General features: G+C 34.5%; 1 protein-coding gene across 2 annotated transcripts; it reads left to right on the plus strand.

Moving 5' to 3' along the window:
• Positions 1–79: 79 nt before the first annotated feature.
• Positions 80–10,297, plus strand: RP2 (RP2 activator of ARL3 GTPase). Of its 2 annotated transcripts, XR_015698236.1 has the most exons (6): positions 80–339; positions 3,562–4,227; positions 5,411–5,525; positions 7,494–7,579; positions 8,399–8,535; positions 10,025–10,297. XR_015698236.1 is itself a non-coding variant. In XM_014059504.2 (5 exons), exons 1-5 carry the CDS (start codon positions 205–207, stop codon positions 8,480–8,482), a joined length of 1,086 nt encoding a protein of 361 aa, XP_013914979.1. In that variant the 5' UTR covers positions 86–204; the 3' UTR covers positions 8,483–10,297. The 2 variants fall into 2 exon arrangements, 1 of the variants encoding a protein (XP_013914979.1); XM_014059504.2 differs by having other exon boundaries at positions 86–339; positions 8,399–10,297.
• Positions 10,298–12,561: the final 2,264 nt, after the last annotated feature.

The raw sequence follows: 12,561 nt of genomic DNA on the forward strand, positions 1-12,561 counted from the left end.
GTCGCCATGGGAGACGGGTGAGGGAGAAGCCGGAAGCAGGAGCTTTAAGTAGTGGGTGGGGCGTATTCAGTTATATTTCCTTCGCGGGAGCCGCTGGGGCTGTTTGGACTGGAGGGAGGGGCAGTGAAGGGAAGGTGTTTGCGGTGCCCGTTGTGTTGTGTGTGTGTGTGTGTGTGTTCGTGTTCTGAGGTGAAAGAACAGATCATGGGCTGCTTCTTCTCCAAGAGGCGGAAGCAGGCCAAAGAGGCAAAGGCTGGCGCGGAGAGCGGAGATCGGAATGGCTCTCTGTCCGCCGAGGCCGACAAACAGCCACAGTATAGTTGGGACCAGCGAGCCAAGGTAACCGCGATTTCCTCCTCTGAAAGCGGCTGTCCTTGGGGTGGGGGGTGGTTCTCTGCTGAGCGCACAGGGCTACTTCCTCTTCTTTGCTGGCTGTGTTTGCACAATATATTGGGATACATGGGGCTTGGCTGGTGGTGTGTCGCGCGAGCCCTCGCCAGTTTGACTAGATCACGGATCAGTGTATCGTGCGAACCCAATCGAGTTAATCCCGTTTCCTGCGAGAGAATATGTTGGGAGAACACCAACCGTTCCTTTGAATTAATATAAATATTTGTAGCTTGGGTTTTAGATTTTTGGCACTGGTTTGCTCTCCAAGCTTGTTTCAATTTACTTTCTGAACGTCTCGTTACCAGACTAGGTAACATCATCCTCAAGACTGTCTTGTCCTATTCTCCTGTTCTTCCAGGAACTGTTTCCTCTCTCGTTCCAAAGAGATTTTCCTAACTTCGGGTTTCCTCAAACGGATAGGATACCATTCTCGCTTTGTTGGGAGAGGAACTCTCAAAAATATTCATTGTTGATTATGCTGAATGAGGATTCTGGGTGTTGTACTGGATTTGGGGGAGTTTGCTTTTTAGCCCATCTGACACCCCACCATCATCTTTTGCAATGTTTTTGGTTGCCTGCTTGGTCTTGTCATTTTATTTCTGTAAACTGCAAGTGTTGCTTGTGTGGCGAATAGGCATTATTTGCAGCCTCCTCAAGATTTGAAAGGTTGGTTATTCCTGTCATCTCAAAAGATGTGTGGTTAGATATTCTTTACCAGTCTTTAACCATCCTGGTGAATTTGAAGAATTGTGGTGAGCTTTCTCCTCTGTGCAGTATGGAGCTTTCCAGCTTCTGGAAGCTGGATTTGGGCTTCCTTGGGCAGATAAATGGTATTTAAATTAGATTATTATAATGTATTTCTGCATGGGTGTCATAGATCAATACAGCTGCAAAGTTAGAGATACTGAAAGATATTGAATTTTTTTTAAAAAAATCAGGGAGCCTTTGGAGGAAATGGGTGTTAAGCCATATTTTTGAAGTGTAGATAAATTGGTGAAACTATCACAATTAGTTTAGCATTGCTACAACCTTTCTTGTTGACTTCTGTTTCGTCAATTATAATTTAGTGGACTTGGTAAATACTTAGTGATAGTTCAGAGCACATCAATGTATTCTTGTGTACATAATCTAAGATGTAATGATCTTCCATTGTTTTCTATCTAGATATCTCTTGTGTATAAAGAATGAGACTGCGGGTATTCCCAGAGGTTCTCTCTCTCTTTTTCATAAGTCAAGCTGTATGGAATCCTCCCTTTCAAGATTCATAACACAAACCCGGGAGTTTTTTCTCCTTTAAGAGAGGGCCACCTTCAATTGTCCTTTACATTTGGTGCCTAAGGAAACTTGGAAACATTTTTTGACTCATTTCCTTGAGTTATGAAAATAACTTCTCTATAATTTGCAATGACCAAAGGCTGGAAGTTTTAGGGACTTCCACCTTCATTTTGGGGTGGGGTTATAGCTTTATTTGTCGTATTTATGAGTTGCTTGCTCCATTGAGTTGAATTGAACTTATCACCTTGGGATTTCCCTGTGATTTTCATTCCAGAGACAATTAGGCCACATATGGAATAATTTTCATGGCTACATGACTTCTTTCACCTATTTTTTGAAATTATGGGAGCACAAAATGTTTAAAAACGAAATGAGAATTTTGAATTAAAAACAAATTGCAGAAATTAATTGTGCCTTTAAATTTTTATATTTCAAATGCCATTTTGTATCAACTGGTGCTTTAGAATGTTATGCCAAGTAATAAATTTAACTTGTCTTAATATTAGGAAGAATTGAAATTAAGTTAGATGAGGTTTTATAATAAAACATTTTAATGGGGACTACAAATATTACACAATTGATAATTTAATTTTGGTTGTGATATCCATTTAAAGGTATGCTTAGCTTCCCCCCTCCCCCGTGAAATGATGGGGAACATTTTGACATTTGAGGAATCTAAACTGAATTGAAATGCTACTTTAAAAGATGATAGCATGTGGAACTATACTGTTCTGTCATTATTTGCACAATCCTGCCAATTTTAACAAACAGCTTTGCTTGTGTTTTCAGATTAGGTCAATTAGTTGTGACACAGCTTCTCAATTCTATTTGGCTTAATTTTAATTAGCACCCACTGTTTTCCTGTTTTATATCTTGGATGTGCAATGAAGTGTGAGAAACTATGAATTTTATTTTTTATGTGGCTAAATATTTTTTCAGTATTCTCTAGGAATGGAATATGTGATATAATTTCTGAAAATATACTTGAATTATATGCAGTGTCTAGAACAGAGGTGTCAAATGTGCATCATCATGTGACATATCGTAATCCCCCCCCCCCGTTCACTAGAACAGGGGTGAGGGTGGCCAGCATGTGATGCCTTTGACATATATAGGTCTAGAACCTATATTATGTAACTATGGCTCACTACTTAATTAAATCAAATAACACATTTTAAGACAAATTGTTATACTTTTCTGATAAAATCCATATTTTTAAATGTAAATGTTTAATGAAGTACTTCAATATTATATATAGAAGTACAATTCTTATTACCATCTTGCAAGAAATCTTTTATATCAATAAATGTAAACCACTAAAACTGACAAGTGCAAAAGATCAGATTCACACATGGTTAAGTTACAGTGATTTATTGCTAAAAGCTTATGCCCAGGAATCTTCTCAATTAACAGTCAATACTGGTTAGACATAAATAAGAGTCCATGGCTCTCAAGCATGATTGGACTTAATTTGCTTGTGGCTACATAGGATTCTAAGCTGATCCCCCCTTTCACTGCCTCCAGGTTCCCCCATGCCTTCTACGAAATATTTGATTTTCTTTTTATGCTGTGCTGTCACTCTGTAATTGAATAGTATTTCACCAATCAATAGCATATTTGAACTATCATATACAATACTGTATTGATTAACAATTTATAAGCTCTTAATAGAAGTTCTCTGACTAAAAAAACCCCATTTCCTTCAGTTTCCCCAACAGTGGAATAGAAATAATGACTATATTAAGAGAGGAAATAAAATAACATTGATGCTAGATACTTTGCATAATATAGTATGGTAAATATTGATTCTAAATTTTTTTCATACTTGAAATGATGGGGAACATTTCATGACTTTTAAGAATATACCTTGACTATAAAATATTGCCTTTGTTCTAGATTGATCCAAAAGATTACATGTTTTCTGGACTCAAGAATGAAACAGTTGGACGTTTACCTGGGAAAGTTGCAGGGCAACAGTTTGTCATTCAGGACTGTGAGAATTGCAATATTTATATATTTGATCATTCTGCTACAATCACTGTTGACGACTGTATAAACTGCCAAATTTTTCTAGGACCTGTAAAAGGCAGTGTGTTTTTGCGTGACTGCAAAGACTGTAAGTGTGTTGTGGCATGCCAACAGTTTCGTACTCGAGACTGCCGAAAGATAGAAATATTTCTGTGCTGTACCACCCAGCCCATTATTGAATCTTCTACAGGTATGAAATTTGGATGTTTCCAATACTATTATCCAGAGCTGGCTTTGCAGTTGAAAGATGCTGGGCTAAGCATCTTTAACAACACATGGAGCAATATCCATGACTTCACACCAGTTTCAGAAGAAAATAATTGGGGTCTTCTAGCTGAGGATGCTTTAGTTCAAGACTATGTACCATTGCCGACTACTGAAGAATTAAAAGCTGTGAGGGTTTCAGCTGATGCCAACAAGAGCATAATTCCAATAACCCTGGGAGGACGCCAAAAAAAAAGTGAGGAATCTTGCTTTGTAGTGTTCTTTGCTGGAGACTATACAACTGCCAATGCAAGGAAGTTAATTGATGAGGTAAGAAGCAATTTGCTATAGTTTATACTTTGGGTTTAAAACTAAAGCTATTTTAAAAATTAAAGTATTACAAATCTGTAGCTTTTAAATGGCTAATCAAATCCTGACATAATGCAATTTTGAAATGTGTTCATTTATGTGACTGCCTATGCTTTGCACTCTGAAAATATAACCTGTAGGATGCAACAGGAGAATAATCCAGAGTAAAACTTGAAGATACACATGAGCGTTGCAGAGGGAGAAAAATCCCACTTCATAAATTGAGGTCTGCTGGTACAGCATTAAAGAGAATCTTGTAAAAGTGTTTGTAATATCGTCATGGTAAATGTTTTTCTGTATCTCATTTTTAATTCCGAAAAGATCAGTGGCTGTGTAAAACATGTCAAACCAAGTTCTTTGATCTAAGGTTAGAATAAGAATCTTGTTTTACTGCAAGTGTGCTTTGTTAGGGCAGAAGTAGAAAAAAGAAGAAGAAGGTCCAGGAGCCACATGCAAAAATTTTTACTATCCAGAATGGGAGGAGTTGTATGTTGGATTTTCACTGCCTATTAAAGAGTCTTAAGGCACAAAATAGATACTTAAGCCTTTGCAAATGCTTAAATCTCTTCCCTGAAAGAGCTTTGGTGCTGCTTGTTAGGTTACATTATATTTTACACAAAGCTGGAATGGTCATCACACCAGCAGAAGTTATGCATCCTTGTTTCAAGAAGGAATTGGAAATTTCCAGTCAGTCAATGTCTGACTAACAGTTCTTTAGAATCAGAGTTAGAAGGAGTCATATAGATCATTGAGTTCATCCTCCTACTTATGATAAAATTCAAATTAAATAATCTGGGCATTTAAATTTGAATTGTTATACATTGTCATAAATTATTCTCCATTGGACTTAATCTTTCTCACTGATTGATGGTTCATTTTCTTGACTTAGGTCCCATTCAAGCTATTTCTGGATCACATAATGATGCGCAGTTCTTTATATGGTTCGATGTTATGTGTTTCCCCCCTTCAATTTATTATGATTTAGAGGATATAGATGGCTTTAAATAATGGGGAAATTGCTATGCAGGAAGAAACATTTGCATAAAAATAAATATTTTGGGTTTTTTAAGGATTATTTCCATATGATGTTTATTAAATTTTTACATATTTCATGTGTATTCCAATTCTTACTGAAATTCAATAGATGACTGGCAAAGGCTTTTGGCTGATACAGACAAAAGAGATTTCAATGAAAGCTGATGATGCTCAACGAGTGTTCCAGCAAAGAGCATTTGAATTCACCCCTTTACTTGACAAAGGTATAATTATTTGAAAAACTAAAACCTTGAAAAATTAAAACTTTTTCTTAAATCCGAATGTAATTCTTAAGGCAGGGGGCAATGAAAATTATACTGAACATACATCTATTTAAAATTGCCTTGTCACCAAGTGGCACATTTCATTTGCTTCCCAACTCAAAAAAGTAAACAGGGAATAAGTATAAACAGACAATATGATGTCCACTTTTTGTACTTTGTCAAGCTAGGCTAGTCAACTCTAGCTGAAATAAATTCTGGAGAACTTCTCCCAACAAACGTGCGCACAGACATATGTACACATGTATTTCCACTTATATACCTGCTAAACGTTGCATTCCAAGAAAACCCAAGTCAAGAAAATAAGGTATAAATAGCTACTTATATTTGTCTATAGAATAAGGTTTATTATTTATGAAATAGATTCCTCCAACAATAAAATCATATTGTCAAATGGAATATTCTCATATGCACTTGCATTCTCTTTCCATCATAAAACCGGGTGTATTTGTGTGTGTATGGAAAGCTACATGGAGATAGGAGAGACTGAATGGAAACAAAACTGGATAGAGATGATATGGAAAAGGATAGGGAAGGGGAAAAAGTATGCCATGTTTCAGCATTACAGGAAAAATTAAATCCACTAGGCAAGCAGCCTCTTCCAAGTGGTAGCTTGTCTTAAAAGACTGATCTTGATGTCTTCAGCCACTTGACCCTCTACCCATTTGCTCAATTTCGGCTATAGCTTATTCTCATGTGACTGTAGAATCAACTTACAGGTAATATTTTGGGGGAGGGGACATAGTTCCTACTAGTAAATATACTTTTTTATAATTAGTCCCTTTTTTCTTTCACAAACATGAGGGATTTACAATGTTTTAATTTATTCTCACCTGTGCTATATACAGGATCTTTGAGCCATCTACAGAATATAAAATATTCAATAACAACTGTACAATAAAACATATAAAATATATACATAAAAGTGACAGGGGAATTGAAAACAAAAGCAGAAACAAAACAAAAAAACCCTCACACTTATCCAATAGTCAACTAGAAAAGGTCTTTGTGAAGAGGTTTCTTCAACAAATGTCTTGGGACAGTAAAATGAGTGCCTCATAAACTTCCAGGGGTGATAATTCTATAATGTAGGCGCAACCACATCAAAACCCCATCTGAGAGAATGCAAAATGACATTTGGCAGACATAGCATAGCAGAACTTCCCCCACAATCTCAGCATTTGGTTAGATCTGTAACTAAAGGTGGCTCATCAGGATTATGGTCCCAACATACACATTTTAAGCAAAATCCTGAATATGGTTCAGATTCTAACCTAAAGTGATTCAGTTGCTTCAGCAGAAATTACAAGACGATACACCTTACTCAGCAATGTGATTACTGCAATCTACATTGCTGCCACTTCTAGATTAAATGGAAGGAAAGTCTCCCTTACATTGTAGTGATGTAAGCATAAATTTGCACATGTAAGTTGTCCCCAAATAGTAATTTGCAAGTCTGGCAGTCAATTATTTGGCAATAATTTAAAATAAAATAACCTTAATGAGATGTGGTTCCAAAGCTCCTGAAGATTATTCTCAGTGGCTTCATATAAATATTAAATAGTATTAGGGATCAAGTTAGTGCTTTATGACATTCCACAACAAATCTGCCATAGTCAGAAATAAAGCCATTTAGTATTGTTTATGCAAGTAGGAGTCAAATATAGTTAACACAGTATCCTCAATTTATGCAATTCAGAAAGGTACCATAGTTGACAATATCAAAAGTTAATAGGGGACCCATCAGAAAAATAGAGGGTTGTACCTGGTATGTTTTCCCAATATTCCAGAGTAGATTTGGGAGAAGTCTGCAATGTAGAAATGATTATTTTGTTCAGTTTCTTATACTCACAGGCATACAGAGTTGAAGACAATATCAAAATACTAATTCTTAATTATTCCTTTTCCTAGGTCCTGTTGTTGCTTTAGAGTTTAATGGAGATGGTTCTATAGCAGCCTGTCAAGACATTGTTGTCAATGTCTTTAGTGGAGCTCAGGTGTGTAGTGGTGCAGATTCTCCTTGAAACTGTTTTCTGGAAATTATAGCATGTTTTTCCACTGTACTACTTTCTCCACAGAATTTTACTTTTTAAAAATGAAATTAATTCTGTCCTTTCTTTAGAAACTTGAAAAATATAGGACACATGTATGGTTCTATTTGGTGATAGTAATAAATAAAAATACATCCATACTGCTACTACAAAGTCACATGAATTTTCCTAACTATATCAGGGGTGTCAAACTTGTGGGCCAGATGCATTACACCCTGGCCACACCTACTCCCAGTTAAGCAAGTGGGGGGGGGGAGTCGTGATATGTCATGTGGTGACATGATGCTGCAAGCTTGATGTCCCTGATCTATATTGTCAATATGGGCAATGAAAAATGTTTTAAATTTTTACAGTATTAATATGTTTTGCATTTTTATTATATATTTTATGAATTTGGAATCTAGATGTAAACACTTTTAATAAATATATGGTGATTCTCTTAATATTATTCAATTAACTGTGGGTCCATAATTACTGAATATTGAATAATTATGTTAAATTAGTTCTTGAAGTGAATTCTTATATATTAGCTAGAAGATACCAAGTCTGTATCATTTAAACAGTCAGATTATATAATTTCAAAGATCTTTTGAAAATGAGAATATATTTCTATTATGTTTGTGTCATTCAATTTGCAGTTTTAGATTAGCATTCTAATCTGAACCAGTTGATTGGCTTATTTAAAAAAAAACAAATTAAAATTCTGGAATAAAACACTTGAATTCTAAATCTTAATTGTGCTTTCTTTTTTATCCTAAAATACAGGTTTTTGTATCTGAGGACAAGTTGTCTGCTTCAAGAGAAATAGAGTGTTTCTATAATTTTGCTGATATGCAGATGGGAATGTGAAAGAAACAAAAGCACCTTACTGAAAAATATCTAATAGTTGAGTCAAGCATTAGGTTTGTACAACACTCTGAATTAAGTGAATTTTTTTAACCTTTTTTGCCTTTTCCTTTTAATACTGATTTTTCAGTAAAACTATAAAATTTAAGAAACTCTAATCGCTCTTAACTGTAATGTGATTATTTCTTTCCTGCATATTATATTTTAATATTATAATATTTTCAGCTATAATGGTACACTAGATGGGAGTATAGATGTTAGAAAGCTGGTGCAAATTGAAGATTTTTTATGTATGTTTGTATCTTTGAGCATAAACTCAATTTCACAAGGGCATGTTTACAACATTGAACAAGCATTACTAACAATTAGTATGTCCTGAAATTTTCAAACATTTCACATGAAATCAATATCATTCAAAAGATTTTAATTCTGGTAGCTTTGTCTTATTATACAAAATTAGCAACAATGAGAAAAATAGTTATTTTAACTTTTGCTCTCAGTCCAACAGTGACTTTCAATTATTTGATTATGCTTGAATGACATAACCGTTCAAGAAAAGGCATTTGTGGAAACAGGCAAGGTCTTGCTATGGCTTCTGATGAGTATCTTCAACAGAGGATTTTATTGCTGTTGTTACTGAATTTTTGTGGGACTCCTGCTTCAGATTTTTGTATATTTTTTTCCAAATATATTCAATTCATAAATACAGATCTTATAGAAATGAATGTGACCTGCAGGTCTGATCCCCATTTTACAAATCTTTTTCTGATCCAGAGATACAAGGCTGCTAGAACAGCATTTCTCCCCAGGCTGAACTTTATCTTATTTTCTCAAATAATTTCTTCTTCTTTTACATGCTGAGTTCCTCTCCAAATACAGGGGAGTGGTGGAGCTCATAAACTGCTTTTGACTGCAAAAAACTGAGAGTAACATTAAGCAAATAGTGATTCTTAAATATATTTAAGACAGAACACGGGTCACAGAGGAACTCTAATATCAATATCCACTCATTAACAAACAAGAAACTGAAATGTAGGCATATTACACAGCCTGTTCCACCCAAACTCCATGCACATAATGGAATAACATGATTCTTTCAACTCAAACAGAGGGCACTTCAAAATTTCCTCATAAACTTACTGTTTATTAAATAAAGGTTAAAAAAAGCATTTACACAAATCTTTTTTCAGTATTTCAGATATATTATCTATACCACTGAAGTGGTTTAAAATGATCAAATATAAATTATGAGAATTAAAAAATAATAATGCAATCAGTTTATCACTTGTTCAGAGTGTAGCAAAACGGTTTTTAGCCATGCTGTAGCTGCCCAGGAGCTTCCTTTAAATAAGAGTAAATGTTGCTGTTTAAGGATTGTACTGCAAATTTACTGATATATGAAAGTTTGATATTTTACACAACTGTAAAATTATTTTCTTTTGTATAGTTAAATGTTTTATATGTAAATACTGGTTTCTTTCTTATATTAGCACTTTATGTTGGATAAAGATTGTGTATAGAATTTTTACCTGTACATTTTAACAGAAAACAACTGTAAGAGGAAAAAAGAGAAGAAAATTTCTGCATTGTGCAGTCAATTTAATCAACGGAAGCATCAGACATTTACTTGTTTTTATATTATCAAAATGGAAGGACTCATGAATTAATTTCTGAATTGTTATGTATTTAATATTGTTTATGAATTGAATTTATTGGTACTATAGAATTTAAGAAAAATTTATACAGTACATTATAGCTTTTATATACAACTTGTCTAGCATTTGTGAAATGTGTTTTATAATAAATACTTAAATGAAAGCTTCCCTTTATTTATGATACATTTCATTTTTTAAAAAAATACTGTGGTCAGTATTGCAGTTAATTCCTAAATTTTTAAGCTTACACAGGCTCAAAATATGATCACAACTCCAGAATTTCAGTTGTAAGTCGTTGCTGTTGTAAATCAAGAACCTATGTGACCGGGCTCAATTTTATGATTGTTTTTACAATAGTGGTAAAGTGAGTCATCATGGCTGTTAAGTGCGTGGGCTGTTAAGTGAATCCAGCATATCCAAGGGGATATTTTTTTTTGCCAGAAAATAGCAAAAAAAGGTAGCAAATTATAGTCATGTGACTGTGAAATAATGCATCTGGTCATAAATGTCAGTTGGTTGCCAACTGCCCAAAATGCAACATATGACCAGGCAGATGGAGGTGTTGTGGCAATCATAACTTCAAAGATGGGTCATGAGTTGCTTTTTTGAAGTTTAACTGATTTTTAAATAAGGATTATCTGTAATCTTATTGTGTTTATTTTAGATAAGATTTTGTTGGATCTGATGCTGATAATCACACTGTACAAAAACTATTGGGAAGATGTGTAGGTGGCAGAGGTTTAAAGCTTCTTAGAAACTGGGGAAATGACTAAAGGTAGTCCTTGACTTACGAACACAATTAAGCCCAAAATCTCCATTGGTAAGCAAGGCAGTAGAGTGAGTTTGCCCCAATTTACAACTTTTCTTGCCACAGTTGGTAAGTGAATCACTGCAGTTTAGTTAGTAACATGGTTGTTAAGTGAATCTGACTTTCCCATTGACTTCGCTTGTCAGGTCACAAATGGTGATCACATGACCTTGGACACTTGACTATCATAAATACATGCCAGTTGGCAAGCATCCAGGTTTTGATCACATGACCATGGAGATGCTGCAAAGGTCTAAGTATAAAACATGGTCATGAGTTGCTTTTTTCAGTGCTGTTGTAACTTTGAATAGTCACTAAATGAATGGATGTAAATCAAGGGCTAGATATCTGTACTTCAATAATCTTGAAAGTCCTCAGACCATAGGAGCCAGCAAAAATATCTAGTCTTGTCTACTCATTTAATTTTCCCAAGATAAAAATGAAAAAGCAATGAATTTACTAGGTAGGTAACAAGGTTACATCAGAACATCACTGTTTATTTTAAATCTCTCTACTCAAACAGGTAAAAGCAACAGAATAGTACTATAGCTCTTAATTTTCCTAGCATTAGTTAATAAAATAACAATGAACATAGTACTCAGAATAATCCTGATGGCTTTCTCTCAGTATGGTACAAAATCAATGAGTTTTATGTAGGGGAGAGAATAAAAACTTACTTTGGATCTGGATGTGCTGAGTATTTTCAAACTTCAAACAAGACAGTCTGAGATAGTTATGTTTTGCATGTGCCAACTTATATATTTTAAATAGATTGGTTAGATTTATGGAAGGTAAGTTTACACTGGTGATATATCATCCTACAAGTAATTTACTACCAACAAATATGATTGGGAGATGACTGCCATGTTTATATCCTGTTTGAGGATATATTACTGGTTCCTAGATGAGTAGTGTAGCTAATGCTGTAGTAGGTAGTCTTTTGCTTTAATCCAGCAGTTTCCTTTTGGCATTTAAACTTCCATTCACATGTAGGTTAATAAAATGTTTTATAACAGAACGATTTTAATAGTAGCACTATGATATGATGAATAGAGCTATGTGTTTTATCAGAAACACTGGTTGTATGCTATCAAGCTACAAATACAATTTTATGAAAGTATAAAAATTACCATATGGGGAAGTAATTAAAACAGGTTCAGCTATTCTTTATCAATCATCATTCAGAATGGCTGAGAATAATGAGAATTTTGCAAGGTTGAAAATGGTTCTTCCAAATTAAGTTCTACAACTTTGGATATTGAGTACAAAAACAATACTGCAATAAGTATCCACATGGCTTTGAGAATGTGTCCAAGTCCTGGTAAAGTACGGTATTCTTAGTGTTTCTGGAAATGATTTGCCAATCTTGCTTTATGTATCTAGCCAAAGAAGCACATATTGGATCAAGTTTTTCTGCCTCAATAAGTCTTCCATCACTACCAGTTTCATTTCATTTTCAAAGTTCTATGGTGTTATTCCAGTTTAATTGCCCACACATCAAATGATTAATTTTACCTAGTTTCCAAATTAGGTTGATAAATTTGATGTATTTTTATAATTCAGCTACTGTATGAGTTCTTTATGCATGAAGTGACTTCATACATAATAGTCTCCTTTTC

This window comes from Thamnophis sirtalis, unplaced genomic scaffold (genome assembly GCF_051295495.1).
Source record: "Thamnophis sirtalis isolate CommonGarterSnake01/CBP01778 unplaced genomic scaffold, rThaSir2_p1.2 scaffold_12, whole genome shotgun sequence".
NCBI lineage: Eukaryota > Metazoa > Chordata > Lepidosauria > Squamata > Natricidae > Thamnophis > Thamnophis sirtalis.

Excerpts from the sequence above, each read along its gene's own strand:
- RP2 (XM_014059504.2), top strand. The coding sequence starts at position 205 with ATGGGCTGCTTCTTCTCCAAGAGGCGGAAGCAGGCCAAAGAGGCAAAG. Across the intron at positions 340-3,561 it reads GTTGGGACCAGCGAGCCAAG|ATTGATCCAAAAGATTACAT; the intron begins GTAACCGCGATT and ends CCTTTGTTCTAG. Across the intron at positions 5,526-7,493 it reads CACCCCTTTACTTGACAAAG|GTCCTGTTGTTGCTTTAGAG; the intron begins GTATAATTATTT and ends TCCTTTTCCTAG.